General features: G+C 39.9%; 1 protein-coding gene across 3 annotated transcripts in view; it reads right to left on the reverse strand.

The window, feature by feature from the left end:
- gabrb1 (gamma-aminobutyric acid type A receptor subunit beta1) overlaps window positions 1-19,448 on the reverse strand; it is a 50,720-nt gene that overhangs the window by 10,875 nt on the left and 20,397 nt on the right. For all 3 annotated transcript variants that reach the window (XM_020084602.2, XM_020084605.2, XM_020084603.2), the window contains 2 exons: window positions 13,679-13,899; window positions 3,969-4,051 (listed from right to left, as the gene is read on the reverse strand). In XM_020084602.2, coding sequence (XP_019940161.1) covers window positions 3,969-4,051; window positions 13,679-13,899 — 304 coding nt within the window. The remainder of the gene's footprint in view (window positions 1-3,968; window positions 4,052-13,678; window positions 13,900-19,448) is intronic.

A 19,448-nucleotide genomic window follows, 5' to 3' on the forward strand; every position in this document is an offset into this window, starting at 1 on the left:
AAATATAAAGGGCCTTTTCTGGGGTAAAGAAAACTATAATTCATACAATTTAGATGAAACAAACTAGTGAAAACATTATGAGGATTATTCTACATTAAATTTCTGTCAATAGATCCCTTTCACCTAAATCTTACACACTGGACCTTTAAGATAAATAATAGCCCTCTACATAACATCAGTTAGAACTGTCACTCTCCTACTTTTTTGTCCTCAAGCTTTTCAGGATTTCTTTAGTCTCACCATTCAACAAACTCAACCTGTGCAACATTTCTAACCTGGTGCGCATCTGAGAAGAAAAACAGGTGGACGTGAAGATTTTGTCAATGGTTTGTCAATGGTACATTTAATGAGGTGTGCTAGAGCAGCACTGTTGCACACTAGTTCCAGAAATGTGCACCACTCCAAACATCGGCACAGACCCTCTTTCTTTCCACCAGCCAGGAGGTCTTGGTTGCGGCAACTCATGAGGCTTCATGTCTGTATCCCAAGACAATTTTCTACTACGCAATAGACAAAAAGGTTACACATCTTTCTGTGTACGCTTGACTACATACATCGCCACCTCCAGGTTTTCTGATTACTCATCTGGCCTTAACTGTGTGGAGGATCTTGCACCCCCTCATGTTCTGTGGTCAACCAGGAAAAAAGAAACTGTGCACGGCATGTTCCCTGTATTTAGGTCCAGTTAAGTAACGTTACAACATGGACATGAAATTCTACCATCCATTCCTGAAAAGATTTCATGATGTGTTTGTCTATTGCAATAATGCAACAGAAAATGAAGTACCAATCAAACAAGTGGTGGGATCTATTATTAAGGTGGCAGCATCAAACAATATTTGACTACAAGCTTTTGCTCTAAGTTCTGTGGTGAAATATAGCTTTGAAATAGTTTTTAAAGGTTGACCTGGATTGAATATGAGTTAAAACTGTGAATAACTCTTGTGCCATTATAAAGATAACGTGTACAAATGTCAATACGAGGAACAGAATAACATATTTACAATAAAGAATATTTAAATCGTTAGGGTGAGTTTTACTGAGCAGAAAGTAGAAAGAGAGCATTTCCTTTACTTTTTCTGAGAGGTCTCTGGTTTGGCTACAGCCTACACAATAGTAAAGCAGGCCCCGCTGCCCTTTCAGTAATTAGAACAATTTAATTGGACCAGCTAGTGTCTCTCTCTTCAGATCCTCCATCTTATCTAAAGGCAGCAGCAGGATTTAAGGGAATTAGCTTCTTCTCATTATTAGGAGGGATTCATTATGATTTTGCCGCCTGTTCTTGTTTCATCCACTTAATTTATGTGAGAAGACCTGATCTGACACAAGATATGATTTCTAAATGTGATGGTGTACTTTGAAAAAACAATCACAATCATTAGACATGTTACAGTTTAGCTCAAGGAATTCTCTATCATTCCTCACAATAGCAGCTTTCAATGCAGTCAGGATTTGGACAGTTTACTATATTTTTCTGCTGTATGTACATACATTTTTGAAAATGCACTTTTAACAACATTTGCTCTTTACCAATAATACTAACCTTTGAATAGTGACCATGGTATATTTTTGTGAGTATAGATTAACTACCAAAATTAGCCAAGATGCCTTTGTGATGCCAAGATGATTCACTTTGCATGGTTTGAGCTGAATCCTATGGCTGTGCCCCCATAACTTCACCTGCCTGATTTAAAGGTTCAGTGTGTAAGATTTAGGCGAAAGGGATCTATTAGCAGAAATTTAGTGTAGAATAATCCTCATGATGTTTTCACTCATTCATTTCATCTAAATTGTATGAATTGTAGTTTTCTTTACCCCAGAAAAGACCCTTTATATTTAAATACTTTATATTTACATTGAGGGGACCCTCTCTATGGAGGCTGTCATGTTTTTTACATTAGTCCAGACTGGACAAACTAAACACCTTTTGAGTTTTTATGACAATTAAAGCTACCACAGGTTATCTTACATGTTTGGAAGGAGAGGGGGAGATGAGGGGTGTTCAGCTGCAACATGCAATTTCCCCACTAGATGTCACTAAATTCTACACACTGTACCTTTAAGTATAATAGCATCAGAGTCCACATCACATTCAACTGTATAAATGTATAAATGGAGTCCTATAGTGATGAGCAGTGCTAAAGTGAAGATTCTCCGCCCTTAAAATGAATTTCCATGGTTTCAGTCAATACACAGTATTATCACAGTCATTCAGATGTCATACACCTGATGACTGGCACACTCTCTTTCAACCAAGGTTATTATAGTTTTGAAATTTTCATTAGTTTTTATTTTTATTTAGTTTTTCAGTTTGCTTTTTTATTTCAGTTTCGTTTTAGTTAGTTCAACAAGTGATTTTGTCGTTTTAGTTTAGTTTTTAATTTGAGGAATCGACTAGTTTCAGTTTAGTTTTTGTTTAGTTTTAGTTATTTCAGGTATTAAGAGAAAGCCTTGACTTGTAGAAGCTGAAAAAGGATGAAACATTGTGTGACACCAAATATGGTTTATCAAGTCCTTTAATTTCATTCTTTAACCATCACCTGCAGGACAGGCAGTAATCGAGGGAGAAAACGAAACGAAAATGAAGCTGAATTTATCTGGAAGAGGATAATTTAAAGGTATTTACAGCGATGCGGAATTTAACAACCCCAATGTGGCTGATTAGTTTGAGCACGACGTGTTAGTAATCATATCAAGACACAAAGGACACATTGGTGAAGCATATTATGTCACTGTGGTTTGACACTTCAATGTAATGTTCTGCTAGACCCCAGATATAGCATGGCTCAAATTATTATTAAATGAATACTTCCCCTTGTCATGTATCTTTTAAACTTAACAGTCTGAAATATGTTGTTCCTTTGTGGGCAAGTCAGAAACGAGAAATCGACGACAGAAACTTCTCAAAGCAGCCCTGGAGCATATTCCATTTCTTTCCCACTGATTTGTATGTTCAGTATGTCCCAGACAGTTTCTCCCCTACCTACACTGATGCACTATTCATGCCGCACTATAGCACTGAAGCTCTGAAGTGGTGCATTTAGGGGCTTATTGGAAGAGTGAGGATTGAAATTATTATCGCCGCAAGAGTGCTTTGATAATTTTTACATTCTGATGGAACCACCTTTCTAGAATGGAAAGTGAGTATTGATACTCAAAACATATTCCAGTGGATTGTTAATTTAAATGTTTATTAAAAATCTTATTTTGGTATTGACTGACAGACTGGTGTCAGAAATTATCTCAACCCTCACCTACGCTCACTAGCTTTGGTTATGGTGACTGAAAAGATTTGAGTATCATCACATGTGGTGACAATGAATGTCATTGACAAAAGGAAGAATCTTTGACGTGTTATTTCTGGACTTTATACATATTGGCAAAATGACCGCAAACAATATCTTAATTTTTTTCCCTTTTAGTTGGTTGAAAGTTTTAATTTGAGTTTGAACTGAACACATTTCAATGGTTCCCTGGATTTATAAGTAATGAAGTTGTTAAAAAAAAAAAAAATCACACCATGACGTTAGTAGATTTTGTAGAGACGTCTATGTTAATGCTTGGAAGGTGACATTCTAACTTCACATGTGTCACTCCACTGAGGACCAAACAACCAGATGGAGAAAACTTGGGTCTTTGTCCAGTTTCAATTAGTCTCAGAACATACATAATATTTTATGATAGGTCATTTTCCGCAGGAATTTAAAAGCTAAACTACTATTTAATCCATCGATCTCAAAGAGTCAGGGATATTTCCTAGTATATGTACACATACATTGCAAATAAAGCTGATTCTGATATGACTTTATGTTTATTCCCATGCTGTCAGTCAGAACACAAAAAGTACCGGATGTAAAAGGCAACAGTTCATTATTTTGATTCCTTGGTCTGTGCCATCTGGGTAAAAGAAAGTTTTTTTTTATGAATTTGACTGTTCATGCACAAACACACACTCTGTGCACACTTACAGCTCTCTATCTCCAAAGTGCAGTTCTGCTCATCCAGTGGGTATCTGCGCAGGTCCATCATGCAGGCAGCTGTCGTGGTGATTCTAAAAAAGAAAGGTTGCAACTTGTAAGAAATGTCAACCAGGAACACTCTGGGCCTGTTTCCTTATTCCCACATGTAGATGTCTTCATTTATATGCACACTCTGGTAATTCAGTCAGCACTCAAGTTTCAAAAGAGGTAAACATTTCCTTTCCTGGTGCCTGCAGGAAAAACTTGACTTTATAAAAGAATGAACAATACAGTCAGTGTACCCCTCAAACACATGTGGCATCCCACTGCACACTTCCTATCTCTTCAGCCTCCAATCTGGCAAATCCTTTTACACCTCGAGTGGAGCTGAACTATCTATTTCTTTCCCATAATTGCCTTTGCACTGCTGACATCACTACTGCAGCTCCCCTCCCTTTGAAAAGCCTCCTGTTCAATCTTAATTACAACTGAGTAATTACGAATTAACACCGAAATCCAGGCAATCGGGTGGAACCCGTGACTTCCCCCCTTTGAAGTCTTACATCTGAAGGAGGAAACACTTCAGTTGGATCATTTGGAAAGAGAGAATTAATGAGTCATTTTGTTTTTTTTTATTTCACTAACAGTTCCTGGTGGGAGTGAGGCTGCAGTCATTTAGTGTGGGTCACATCCATCCCAGGTCCCTGCAGGAGCAGAGGCAGACCCTCATGTGAGTGCTCATAGCTGCTGTCCAGTGAAAGGGGCGGTCGCCATAACCGTTTGTTTAAAACAGCAAACACAATTAAACCTCATCTCAGCTAACCGCTATAACCATTTAGGCACATTACATTTAATATGCTGTAATGGGAAAATAAATCACAGGGGTTATGAACAAGCAATTTTCTTGTTGACATGCAGTTACAATCATTAAAAGTGCACATTAGGCAACACGGAGGATATACAAGACGAATGATCCCTGCAGGTCTTATATACATTAGACAGAGGTGTGTATATAGCAAGAACATTGTGTGAGAGTACAACTCAACTCAAGGACTTTTTATCTGATCTCTTGATAATTGCTCTGGAAATATATCTCTTGCAGAGTGTATGCATGTTGAGCACCCACTTATGTTTAGGTTCACATCAGTCACACATTGGCTATCCGCTGCCTTAAGAAAGTGACAATGTGACGAGCTGCACCTCATTATAAGACCATCATGTCCATGGGTGCTCAACTGGAGAAGTATTTTCGCTATTAAAACAACGGGGGTGCCCGACAGGACGATGACAACTGTGCTATCATGGTGCCACTTTGAAATGCAAGGTCCAACATTAAATAGTGCCTTAGCAGGTTATGTGTTCCTTTTGGCTGCACAGAAACTCTGTCCAATTACATGTGAGAGGTACTGTACTCAGCACTGTGCTGTGTTTGCCTCTCGCCCAGTGTCAGCTCTTATTGGTTCCAGCCCCCATGACCCTCAAATGGATAAGATAGTTAATGGAAAAATCTTATAAATGACAACAGCTTCATTCTGAATCAGCTGAAAAAAACCCAACTTATAATATAGTATAATGCAATTTTCCCTGCAATAGTCTTTACTAAAGTTCAGAACTTTTCTAAAAGTTCTGCCAGTTTCTTTTTGTTCAACTTATTATGACACTTTTCCCACTGAGGCCATAACACACTGATGTACTAGCATCTAATTACATGTGAAGTCAGGAGGGCTGTGTTGTGAAACATGATATTTTGTCAAATGTACCTCTACAGACATTTGAAAGCTGATTTGAAAGCTGATTCACACCTAACATCAGGGGGATGAACCCGAGAGGGGCCTCAGCTGCTTCAGCACAGTCATTTAGAATTAAGGAATTAAAGTGACATAATTGAATGAAAATGGAAATCTAGCACCTCTTGAGAACTGTCATCTCACTATTCTATAAATATCTATCACCCCGATAAAGAGGACTTGCATGCTTACAATGACTGCATCTGCAGGCAATACAAATACATATGTGAGTAGAGAGAGCAGGAAGGAAGCAACCAGATACAAGTCTGACATCAGGCTGAATGCAAATACAATTTGATGACATCATGAATATGCTAATTGGCGTATTGGGGGTGCACACATTTTAATCTACATCCCCAATTTCCCAGATTGATAATCGGTCCAAATGCTCAAAAGGTATTAATTTATATTAAATGAACCGTAATATAATATTTAGTATTCTAACGTTGATGAAAACCAGGACAATTGGGTGTTTAATAGATATTTGTTGGGATGTGGAGCACCAAGTGTGAAAACAGGACAATTCAGGACAAACCAGCACATCTGGTGAGCATATCCTGTACCTATAGTAATGAGAACATTTACTACGTACAGTACTTATTGTCCAGCACATCCGGCTACAACACATCATTTTAGAGCTCCCAATGTTTGAAACCATCACAAATCCTGAGGTGACATACTACCCAAATAGTCAGGGCACATGTCACAGGGGAAGAATGCGTCGGTTTGAATCCCAGGCCTAATGAACCATTTACTGCAGTTCCTCTCAACCTGCGTTCCCTGTCTCTCATTACTGCCTGTATCTAATAAAGGCACCAAACTTAACAAATCAGCTCCTGCAGATCAGACCGCCCTCGGCAGTAAGAGTGATGTCCAGAAAGAGTCTCACTTTGTGCTGTACCAGATTTATTTGGCATGAATGCACATGATATAAAAATGTATTAACATGTATGTGTATTACCTGCATCTTCAATAATATGTATGTAACAGATACTGTAAAACAAGTGCAGGTACTGTGCCTTTAAGGGTAAGAGAAAAGGGATGACAAGTGTGACTTAGGAGCCCCAGAAAAATCCGCTAATGCACTGGTCACTTTCCTCGATCGTCGCTCTTAACTCTGCTGCGTGAGTGTCATGCTACACACACGTCTCCTCCTCCTCAGCTGCTGCAGTGTCAGGACATAAAAAGCCCTTCAGCACATGAATATTCATCCTTTTCTTACCTTGTTGAGTATTCTGGGACTGTCGATCCATGTCCTGGACACACTGAGCGCATTAGCAAGCACTAGATGAATTATGAAGCAGGTGCACACAGCGTGGACAGACAGTAAAAATAGAGTGTCAGCTCTATAAGTGATCAGAAGGGACTGCTGGAACTTTGCATTTCACCCCTTTCATCGTCTGAATCACTGAGTCCTCATCACTTTCAGTCACAGTTTGCTGGTGCAGTGTAGCTTTTTCCTTTACAAAACATGCTATGCGGAATATAAGTGGCATCGACACAATTTTGAAAATGCACTTCAATATGTTCCAAGATATAGTGCCAGTTAGTCCTGCAGGATAAGATAAGATAGTACTTAATGAATCCTGAAGGAAGTTATTGTATCAGATCTTGCTTTTCAAGAACAAATCACAGTTTGTCTCAAAGGTCCTAACAAGGTGTCACATCCTCTGGCCTTCACCCTCAACAAGAGTAAAATATAAATAGTATAAAACAATAAGTGAGGAATAAAACTGTCTAAAAAACATAATGAGGAGTAAGAGAGGACCTCTGCCTAAAGATATAACAGGATAAACTAAAAAGTAGAATAAAATAGGGAGAGAAAAAGTAGAAAAAAATTTAAAAAGTACTATAGCACATGATGAATAAAAATATTATTGCACAACAATTAGTAATACTGTACATGATAATAATTGAAGAAAATGTATTGCACAAAAAACAATGAAAGTAATTGTGCATATGTAGCACATAAAAATGAAAATGTAATATTGCACATGGTGTTATAAAGTACATGTTGAATAGTAATATTGCACATGGTAACGTTAAAAAATGCATATTGTTTTCCCAGTCTCAATAATTATCTGAGGGAAAAACATAAACTTATTTTATTCATAAAACATAATTCAGTTTGGAGAATTCATTTTGGGTTATAATTTATAAGCTTGTGTTGCTGCTGAACTGGTTTATGAATAAAGTAACGTGTAGGTTTATACTTTTATTGAGCTGTTAGCATCAGTAGCACAAGGCTGCGAATACACCATGTACCACACACAATAAAAAGTGTATAGATGGAATTAAAATGGAAAATGATGCACATGAAATTGAACACTAGTAGTGTGGTGTATGTTTTGTGTTCATACTGACCACTCCATTTTGCACATTTCATTCAACTTGTCATTTCTTTCTTGGGTGAAGGAAAATGTGAGTATTCAATATTTTAAAAGGCCTAATGAATTTTGATGATATTTTTTTTTGTCTGAAGCCGGGTGAAGAAGAGCGGCAGGTCAAGCTGCCTCTGATCAGGACATGGTGGTTGACAGCACAGTGAGACTAAAATTACATTTTCCCAATGTTGTTGCCCCTGACAGTTATTTACACCAAATAATACTATCCCTCCCTTAATGGACTCCCAGTCACAGCTTACACTCAACCTGGGGTACAAGTAGCGCTGAAGACATGTCCCATTTTTCAGAAGCAAATTTGACCCTATTCCAAGGACTTTAGATAAAGCTCTGCCTTAGTGCTGCACATATACAAAGGTAGGTGCGTTAGAATCAGGTGCATTACATTGGTCATTTCATTACTTGTCATGGATAAATGTTAATAGTCATGGACATTAATCATTTTATAGGCAATTCTGGATTCTGATTCTCAGTTTGAGGTTACTATGCTGCAGGTGCCTCAGTAATTGATGGAGATGGTGACAATTTATTTATATTTACAAATAGTTTTGCCCTGTAATGTGAATAAACTGGATTTTGGTAAATGATTTATCCACATCACACAGTATCTTGCAGGACGTGCAGGAGACTGGGAATGGGAATCATCCACCTTCTGATTAGTGGACCACCCACTCTACCTCCTGAACCACAGCCCCAATGACATCTATCCCTCATGTATCATATGCATCTCTCGTCAGACCATTGCAAAACAAATGAAATGTCCTTAAACCATATGTGGACGGATACTAGTTGTCATGTCAAATTATATATGACACACCACGATTACTCTTATGAAAAGGGAACTTCATAGCTTTGCTACAGCACAGGCCTAGCAGCACAGTCTAAACCTGACTGGTCTGTCTGTTTCGACAAACAGCCGTCCTCCATCAGTCACAGCTCACCATGCCTGATGCTTGTGAATCGTGTGGGACACTGATGACATATGTGCATGTGTTGCATGCCTTCTTTGCCAAACCAAGGTGTCCAGCCATTACCCACAGACATGTATGCACGTGTCAGGGGTGAGGTCATTTTGGCAAACCTAAATATAGCTATTGTGTCAGCAGTGAGCACACTGGATGAATAATTGTGGGAGCCGGCAGGGGATAATGATTCTGCAGCATGCCAGTGTGAAATACATGTTCCCCTCTTCAGAAGCTCTGAAAATATGAAGCCAAGGTGGAAGATTGAGAAAATATCTGAAAAACCATCATTTCAGGATAGAGGAAGGAGAGAAAGTAGTGATTAAGCAGTAATAACACGCCATTAACAGATAATAAAATAAATATTGAATATACCATCATATAGATAATTAGTAATTGTTGTGCAGAATGACTCAATCCATATCCAATGTCTGTCAGTTTTACAGGTTGATGTGTTCAGTGTGCTTTAACTTCATGAGGAATTGAACCCATATGACTGGACTATGTATGAGCATGGGAACCTAAAGATTCAACTGGTCAGTCCTTTTTCTTCATCCACCCACTAATTCTGTCTGTCTTTCTGAACGAGGCATGCATATCTTGCTACATCAATATCTTTACACTCGGAATGTTTTGCACGAGGGAGAACAGTGTAGAAATTGTTACAATTTTGGAGACACGATACGTTCAATAGAAATACAATGTGAATGAACAGCCTACCAGCACTCTGCAGCCGTCTGTGGACTGACTCAAACATGTCTTCGTCTACATCCTCGGATAAATAACAGCAGGGATAAACTACAGCAGTTAGCAACTGGGAGTTTGGGGCCAATAATATCTGTCCTGGCAGATCATTTTGATCATCTGATTGTTCTTACTTCACAATATTAGACTGAAAATACATTCACGGGTGTTGTGAATGCTGATTTTGCTCATGGACACAACATTTACTCCTTGTGTAGCAAGTTGTCTCCAAAGCAAAAAAAATTTTTGTTGCTGCAATGCTTTATATCAAGCTGAATTACAGAGCTTTTATTTTGAAAAGTCGTGAATTTGGGTCGAAGATTGCGTCGATGGCTTAATAGACCTCTGAAATAGTCGAGATTTCATTTAATGAAAAACATTGACTATAAAACCTTCATTCACATAAACGAGGTAGGATGAACGCAAAGTTTTCTAACTTCACTCTGCACCCTAGACTCTTTGCAAAAAGCTCTGCACAAAACGTCCAGCACACAAACAATAAAAAGTGAGCGTGTGTTGTAGAACTGTTTGAGGAGGACTCACTAATGACAAGGAAATGGCACCAGAGCATTAACACTACCAAGCAAACAGACAGGTTTAGAATGGACACGGCATGAGCATGGACGTAAAGTTTGCATTGGTCACAGCTCAGTTATGAAACTCTACCACAGTGTCCCTCCTGCCGGGGGCGGCTGCCAGCTGGCGTTAACTCGGCTTATATCTGGTAGTTTCTGCTCTATCTGCACATTCCCATGATGGGCATGTGGTTCACACCAGAGCTGAGAGTTTCAGAGCAGACAACAGGAACAAGTCGCACTTCCTGTTGACATAATGGTAACAGGTTGCACCAAATCGTAAGAGCAAGCTCCAAGGGGAAAAGTCCAACATTGTGCAGTCTGTCAGTGAGTCACAGATACTCACTGTTGTAGTCCAGTTAGGTGTGAAAAATCCGCGTTGAATTTAATCAAAGCAGTTTTATTTTCTCTCATTGAATATTTTCACCTGGCGTTAAAAGATCCTCTCCATCAGAGCAGACTGGATCTATGGGGAGGTGAACAGAGGCTTGAGCTGAGCCAACATGGATGCATCATAAAAGTGTCCTCTACCAACGGTTATATTGAATGACAGCATATAGTCGACTGCTGCAGTCCATAAAAAGGACTGACGGTGTTCTGTCCATTTTATGCATTTTCATCACTGTAATGTTTTCTCTCCTCCGAGGAATGGAAGTTCAAGGGCAGTATTAAAAGGACGAGGAAGGAAAAGAGGAGGGGGAAGGGGATTAAATAAGCAAGATGGAAAGAATGAAAAGGAAAGTAGAGAAATGATGCGGGCAGCCCACAAGGCCTATGTTCACTCAGCCATGAAGGCAGGGCCATCTAGTGTTGCTTTTGGACAAATCTAGCCACTAGCCACTGATTTGGGCGTGAGTGAAGCACTGTGAGCCTGTCCTGGTCTACTGCCGTCTACACAGCAGTCAGACCTCTGCTTCCCGCCCTACTGAGTGATGTTAGGCCACCAATCTAAATATGAAATGAACGCTGTGTGACTGTAACATGAAGGGTAATGGCTGACCTTTATTTTTCTCTAAAGATGTTCCCTTTCTTCCACACCTTTTACAATTCAAGTAGATTGATGTTGGTAGGTTACTAATGTTAACGCTATGTAGCAATTACATCATCATAGAAGAAATAAATCCTCTTTAAGTGTATCACATTTCAATGTATTTTCAATGTTGCTAAGCTTGATTTTCCACAATGGACTTTCTAAGATGACAGTTTTATGTAAATGTGGGAAGAAAATACTGAAGATAAACTGGGCGGTTTCATTTAATAACATATCAAAACCCTAAACTGAAAGATAAACCTGGGTGTGTGAGTAAATGTCATATATGTTTTATTTTCTCTTACTTAACAGCTAAAACTAATGTTAAATTAAAACTCACTTTTTGAATTTGAAATCACAGCTTCCAGTTTTAAAAACATTTTTAAAACGTTTTGAATTGATGATACAATTTAAAATGTATCAAACAAAGGTTAAAGGTACAGTGTGTAGAATTTAGTGATATCTAGTGTTGAAATTGCATGTTGCAGCTGAACACCCCTCACCTCACCCTCTCCTTCCAAACATGAAAAAGAACCTGTGGTAGCTTCAATTGTCATAAAAACTCAAAAGGTGTTTAGTTTGTCCAGTCTGGACTAATGTAAAAAACATGGCAGCCTCCGTAGAGAGGGTCCCCTCCATGTAAATATAAAGTATTTAAATATAAAGGGCCTTTTCTGGGGTAAAGAAAACTACAATTCATACAATGTAGATGAAACGAACTAGTGAAAACATCATGAGGATTATTCTACATTAAATTTCTGCCAATAGCTCTCTTTCACCTAAATCTTACACACTGGACCTTTAAGTCGACAGCAAATTACTTTTTGAGAACAAAGTGAAGTCCACATGAAATCATATCAAACAACTGAAATGGTCAATGACGCTATAAACACTGAAACACTGTGATACAAACTGTGCAATCAAGAATCAAATGTCAGAATCTGTGAATAAAATGTGCAGTTTTACCTCAAAGCTACAGAAACGGTGAAGTCATCGTCCCTCTGCTTCATCCTCATCCCTCTGACTTTGAACTCTGAGGACTGACTTATTGACAGCGATCAGCTCATTGTTTCTTCAGTTAACATGATGAAACTGTGCTCGGCTGTGGAGAGCCGGACCGTGTGTACACGGTGTGTACACCAGGAGGGGCTGTGTAAATGTTTCACCAGCTGGGCATCCCTCAAAGTTCAGGAGCAGGTGCACACAGAGCAACACTCACCCTCTGATAGGAGTCATATGAGGAATCTGTTCTATGCTAATCTGTCGCTGCTGAACCAAAGTAATAAACATGGCCAAAAATCATAATTATCAATAGGATTTGTTGGTGTTGAGAAAATGTGGCTAAAAGTCACATAAACCCACACGTCTCGTGGGGAATCAAACTCTATTGTTGCTCCTCTTCGTAAAAAGCTAATCAGCTTTAAAATGCCTGATACGCCTGATAAATCTTTAAAATTGATTGTACATTACAAAAGATTGCTCCAACTTTACGAGGTGATTGGTGGAGAGGCAGCACACCCCTACTTCACTGATTCTGAGAGGGAACGCATCAAGCATCCAGCTGCACAGATCCATGAGCACAGTCTGTCTTTCTCTGTTTTCAGCTCTCAAATCTTTTGTCGCTTTGAAGTTTCAGTCCCATGTTCCTGTTGATATTTTCAAATATGAGCCTCATCTCGCCATTCATAGATCACTTCCCTACAGTTAGCTCTGTTTGAGCTGCCTTGGGTTAGTGCTAATGGCATTTCTGCTGCTGCTCTTCCACATACAAATATTGGCACAGCAGAGGGAGCCTTTTATCTTGATGCAGGTACAGGCAGTGATATTAGTTTGTTGACGTGGAAGTAGAGATGTGTTAATGCTGCTAGCCTTCAATGAGATGTGGACATCAGTGTCATTGCTTACACTGTTGTCTTGCTCTTATTGACTGTATTCGTTGACTGTGGATATTTTTAGCCTGCTAGAAATCTAGTCTAGGAGGCAACATGTTGGCGAGCCTCATTATTTGTGTCTTTGAGGAGTTCACAGTGATTGGCAACAGCGCGCAGACGGAATGCTTTTTTTCTCTGTGCGTTCCAAATTGTGTCTGTGAGTGGAAAATTGGGCTGCAAGTTTTGTCTTCGGAATTAAACTGAACAACGGCTCACTTCCCTCACCGACCGCTTAATGGTGCAAATACATGACAGGGCTACAAACCGAAGACCGGGAGCAGCTCTCACCTGAGACCGTAGAGCACAGTTCCGTCAGGGTGCAGTCTGATCATTCGGTTCTTCACTGTCACCCCGTGGACAAAAGACTTCTTGTCATTAATGAAGTAGGTGTCGGGGACCCACAGCTGGTCTGCCACTCGGTTGTCCAGGGTGAGGTTGAGAGGAATGCCTGTGTACGACAGACGCTTGTCTCTCCAGGACTGCTGGAAGTACATGGTGATGGTATAGTCCTGTGGAAATGACATGGTGGGAGAGGAAGGTGAGCACATCTGCATGCAGATTATTCACATCCTGTGCAATGTCCTTTGAGTTGGAAGTAAAACTGCTGAATGAGTTGTGTATTATCAGAGCAGACGAACATTAACATGTGAAGTTGCCCAAGGCTCAATCATTAAATGATCATGTAGATGCTTCCATGAGGCCAAATTATGTAAAACAATCAAATCAATCATCAATCAATTATGCAGACATTTAAATCTACATCTATCATCGGTAACACTTTATATTAGGGAACACATATCAACCATTAACTAGTTGCTTATTAGCATGGATATTAGAGGCATGTTGGCTCTTTATTAGTCATTATAAAACAATTATTAATGCCTCATTCTTAATGACCTGATTCTGCAACTACTCCATAGATTAACAGTTTTCCCTTAATAACCTCCTAATGACTGCTTATTGATGGTAAGTAAGCATGAATTACAATCAAGTGCTTGGATATGTTCACTTTGTGTGTTCCCTAATATTAAGTGTTACCCTATCATCTACTACCAGTACAGTCCAATGGATTATTGCTTCAAGTACTGACATGAGCAGTAACTGGCTGAGTACTGGAATCTTGAAACAGTCATGTCTCCAATGTCATTCTCAACTAAGGCAAGAATAAGAGGATTTATCTCCATGCATGACTTCACATCACACGAGTAATGTTGTGTCTCGTAATCTCTACGTTTCCAAACCGACCTATGAGATGAGAGGATACATTTATTGTTTTTTCGAAAGGAAACTTTAAGGACAGCCCACAATGTCTGATATGATGACTGAAGTCCTCATTTTCTTCCTCATGAAGTAAAATTAATTCATAGACTGGTAACTTTGCCTGTTAACATCAACGCACAGAAATGTGGAATCACAAAATAGCCAACATAAACTGCAACCCAGAAGAAACATGTCAAAGAGCTACAAAGTGAGATGCAAAGTGCACAGCTTGTATTCCTGCTACTTTGTGTTTGTTTTCGGTTTGCAATTTATAGTTTGTGCTTCTGAAGTTCCAACTTCTTGATGAGTCTCAGTCATGTTCTGGTTCATTTAGCTGCTCTCACTGACCGATTGAATTATTGGTTTTTCTCGACCAACACACCACCATCAAAAACACAACTTAAAAACTGCAGGCCGTTGTAAATCAAGCTTTGGAAAATTGTCAATACTAATGTGAAATTTCCCATTTTGTAGTTTCGTGAAATAAACATATACAAGACCTCCGAGTGAGTCATCAGAGATTGAGCAGTGTGGGGGTTGCAAGGTTTGGCAACACAAGTAGAGAGAAAGGATGTCTGTGTGCCATGATTCACAGTCTGGGCTGTCAGGGGGCGGAGTGCCACAGCTTTCCATAGTCTGCGCCATCTTTTCAAAAAGGACTTGTTCCAGCCTCAGCACAGGCCGCCGAGATGGATTATGTTTTGCAACGTCAGTCCTAATTAAGCAGCGGGAACACTCATCACCGTGCTCGCTCCAATATATCACTCATTTCGAAGTAAGAGCACTGGTCTTTCTGTGAGCCGAGATGACACTGTCAACTGACAATCATGTTTTTTTTCCCCCAATAAAAAGCCAGAGTTATTTTGAGACTGGTGAAAAAGTTTGCGGGGCTCTGTTTAGAAGATTAAAGTAAGTTCACTTTGGTACAAATTGTGCATGTGAATGGTTCAAAAGGTTTTGTACTTAGTCTCTTACGGGTGTGTTTTGGGTGTAACATGCATTAAAGCAATCAGAGTGGCAGCTCCCTGCATTTGCTTTAAAAGCCCGGTGAGCTTGCACCTTGTGGACTGACATCACGAGAGCAGATTTTCCAGGGATAAGAATGAACTCCTCTCTGCAGAAGAAATGCTTTCACCTCATGCGCAAGCAGATTATCTGTTTGTTTGAAAAGTGTCTGTACACACATTTTGCGATATGTAGGCGTGCATTATAGTGATAATAAGCCTTAAAATAACAGTGAAGCACTGCATTGTTGAAACAACAATGAAAACGAAGCTGAATTTATCTGCAATTCAGTTTAGTTTTAGTTAGTTTTGCATTGTTCATTGTAGTTTTTATTTAGTTTTTGTTTTTTTTGTAATTGTAGTTTTTATTTTTATTTCAGTTAACTAAATCATTTTTTCATTGCTAGTTTTAGTTTTAGTCTTAGTTTTTATTAACTGTAATAACCCTGATTCAGACTTTTTTTTATTTCACTGAACGCCACCTCAATTTATGACAACACACAAATGGGTGTTCAGATGGGTGCAGGTGGATTTAACAGAATTGTGAAATTTTCAATTCACAATTAAATTTTCAATTCACAAATAAAAAAATGTATCCACAGCCTGCCTGTTAGAAAATTGCAGATTTAGATATTCACATATTCTTTTCATTTTTTTGATTAATCTAATGTATTCACTATGTCCTAGTGGAGTTTTTATTTTCTTGTGTATTTTTAGATTTGGTTTATATTGACAGGTTACACATTAACACATTTCACTGGTGTGTCAGTCAGTCCCGATGTAGTAGTAGCACTGAGCTGCAAACACGGAGAGAAAATGAGGGTACAAACTAGATTTTCTGCAGCCTCAACAGGCTGAATTGTCTCTTTGTAGTGTTTTTGTGTTGCTGCTGTGCGAGCTGATGTGTGATGTCTGAGCCTCGGGGAACATGTGTTTCTGCTGCCGTCCCTCGCTCTCAGACTGCATTTGAACAATAACAGCGTACAGTGTGAAATGCATTGTGTCACAGCGCGTTATGAAGGCCTGCATACATTCAGCACCACGGAGGCACACCACTCGTGCTTCCTCTTTCCAGCCATTCTCCAGTGTTTCAAGGGGCTTCGGAGGCCCCAGGCACAAAGGACCGCGAGATGTACGTTGAAAGCAGGAACCATTCAAACAGCTAGTGTGACTCTCATAATGCAGATCTGCTGAAGTATCGGCTAAAAATGTCCAACTCTGTTCATTGGCTCCAGTTAATCCATCCACACACACACACACACACACACTACCCAGTGATGGCAGCATTGCCATTGAAGGAGCTGCCTCCCCATATTTAGAAATTTGGGGTTCAGTGTCTTGCTGATATCTGAACATGTGGATATGGGAGATCCAACCACCAACACTGACATTCATAAACAGACTAGAACAGAGAGCCACTACAATTAACCTCCTGCTTTCAAAATAAAATACAATTTCTTCTTTTTTCTAAATATTTTACGATATAAATTGTCCCTTTATCCCTGGACAACTGACACCCTCCTTTATCTACTCACATATTGTGTGGTGAAAATCAGTGGGAAAAACAAATAAATAATTTAGCCCAGGTGAAAATGAAAATGCATACATGCCAAGACCTGCAGTGTCTATGTCATAGTTATGTCAATACAGGGATTAAACTGAGCAAAACCGTGATCACAGTCTCTTGCTCTGGACAGACGTGCAGCCAAATTCAGGAAACTGCTGTTGCCTAATGGTGTTTATAATGTTTCTTTTAACGTTATTTCCCACGTTAACACCCGTTCTCAGATTCAAGGCTGCCTCCGCTTGCATATTGATTGGATGTACGGACGAGGACGGGCGCGGCATAACAACAACGACCCTTATCCTAAACTAACAGGATAGGTCATGGTGAAGGTTTTAAAAGTCTGTTCAAAGTCACAGGAAAAAAAGAGATGTAATGAGGAGAAACACGCTAGACGCAAACACAAAAAGAAATAATTATATTAAAGGGGCCTTTCAGGTACTCTTGTGAACTGCTCATTAATATTCCACAGGCAACCTTTGAAAAGCTTCCATGAGAATGTTGCATCACTGCCTTCTATCGAGCTGACTCGACGTGCAAAGCTGCTGTTTATATTCCACTCACTGCTCTCTGGTTTTCCAGCATCCGTTGCAGTTTGAAAAGTTGCTTATGCATCCATTTATGAACAACCTGGAGAGAAAGCAAGGTAAACGTGTACTTTTAAGTAATTCGGTTTAACATTCATTTGTTGCTAAATATTTCTATTTTGTTTTTACCAGACTGCCATGATTCTAGTCTTTATCGATCCCCAGAGAATGATTCATCATGTTCCTAAAGACCTTCCCTGCATTATCTCTTAAATCCACAGATTTAGAGTGCCAGAGTGAAATAGTTCATTTCTTTTTTATCATTTCTTTTATTTTAATGACCCACAGTGCAAACCTTTAACTCTTAGCCTTTCTGGGCACTACACTAATAAATATACAATGCAGCTGCATTAAGTGAGGACCATTTTATCTATGTAATATAAAAGCAGCAACACTCACAACTATCTGATCGAACTCATTCAAGTAGATGCATTGAGCAAAAAACTGAATTACAGCTTCCAAGTTGGCTCCGCATCCATTCAACTCGAGGTTGCTCGCCAGGCGAACGCGTTAAAAATGTTTTTCGGCCTGAATTCCCAGTACGTCTCACTTCATTAATCAGGTTTAGAAATTATAACTTCTAGGCAAATCAGAGATGTGAGCAATGATTCAAGAGTCTGGAAATAGCACATCCGAGTCAGTAGCCACTGCCAGCCACAGGAAACGTTAGTGGCCAATAGTAAAGCCGATGACATCACCTCTTGTGAGGCAGTAGTGAAAAACTGCTGCCTCATGAAGCTTGGAACACAGCGTAAGGAGTCCTGTGTGTGTGTGTGTGTGTTACGATCCCATTGGGGATGAAGACTTTCTAAGAGTCTATTATTAGAAACAGCTGTTCCCTTCAGCACCCGCTTCACCATCATCGCTGTGGCACCTTGGTGTTTCCGCTGCAGAGCGATGGCCTTAACGTGAGCTGAATACTGCCATGCATGTGCACTCTGCTGAAGTGCAGGGAGAGGCCGAGGTTCACCGCTGCTGCTGCTGCTGCTGCACCACACTGCACTGCTCTCCATGCGGATAGAATAAGAGGGCTGGCAAATGCCCTTGATGCGTTTTTCTTTCTCCCCCCCCCAATAGTCTGTGTTGATAGGTGGAAGGTGATCTCCTCTGTGCTGCCACACCTCTCCTTTCTTTCTCTCTTTGTCCACATCCACAGCTTGCCGTCCACATTTGACTGCAGCAAACAAACAATCAGCAGAACATGAGCACCTATGCCATGCTAACCCCCACTGCAGTGTGCTGCTGCCTGACCTAATTCCTCCCTATCCACAGCCATCTCTGGATGCAGCCTAGAAGACATCAAAAGACGGGGGGGCGGGTTGGACGACGGGGTTGCAGTGCAGATCTTTTGCAGCCCACTTCAACTTCAGACCTGTGGAAAACTCAAAGTGCAGGCAAGCAGTGCTCGGCCAATGAATTTGATCGCATGGATTGATGTAATTATTGTGAAAAAAAACATGCATGCATTCATTTGCATGTGTGCACGCAAAGGATCAATAGGACTACCCACGCAGCTGCTCAGCAAAGACACTAGCTGGTGAACATTCAGCATTGAACACGGAAATCTAATCCTGACTTCACATGGAAGGAGTCTCAGGAACACACGTGTTTAAATTCACATCATCCGTCACTGAGCGTCAAAT

The sequence above is a fragment of the Paralichthys olivaceus genome, chromosome 12, assembly GCF_024713975.1.
Source record: "Paralichthys olivaceus isolate ysfri-2021 chromosome 12, ASM2471397v2, whole genome shotgun sequence".
Classification (NCBI taxonomy): Eukaryota; Metazoa; Chordata; class Actinopteri; order Pleuronectiformes; family Paralichthyidae; genus Paralichthys; species Paralichthys olivaceus.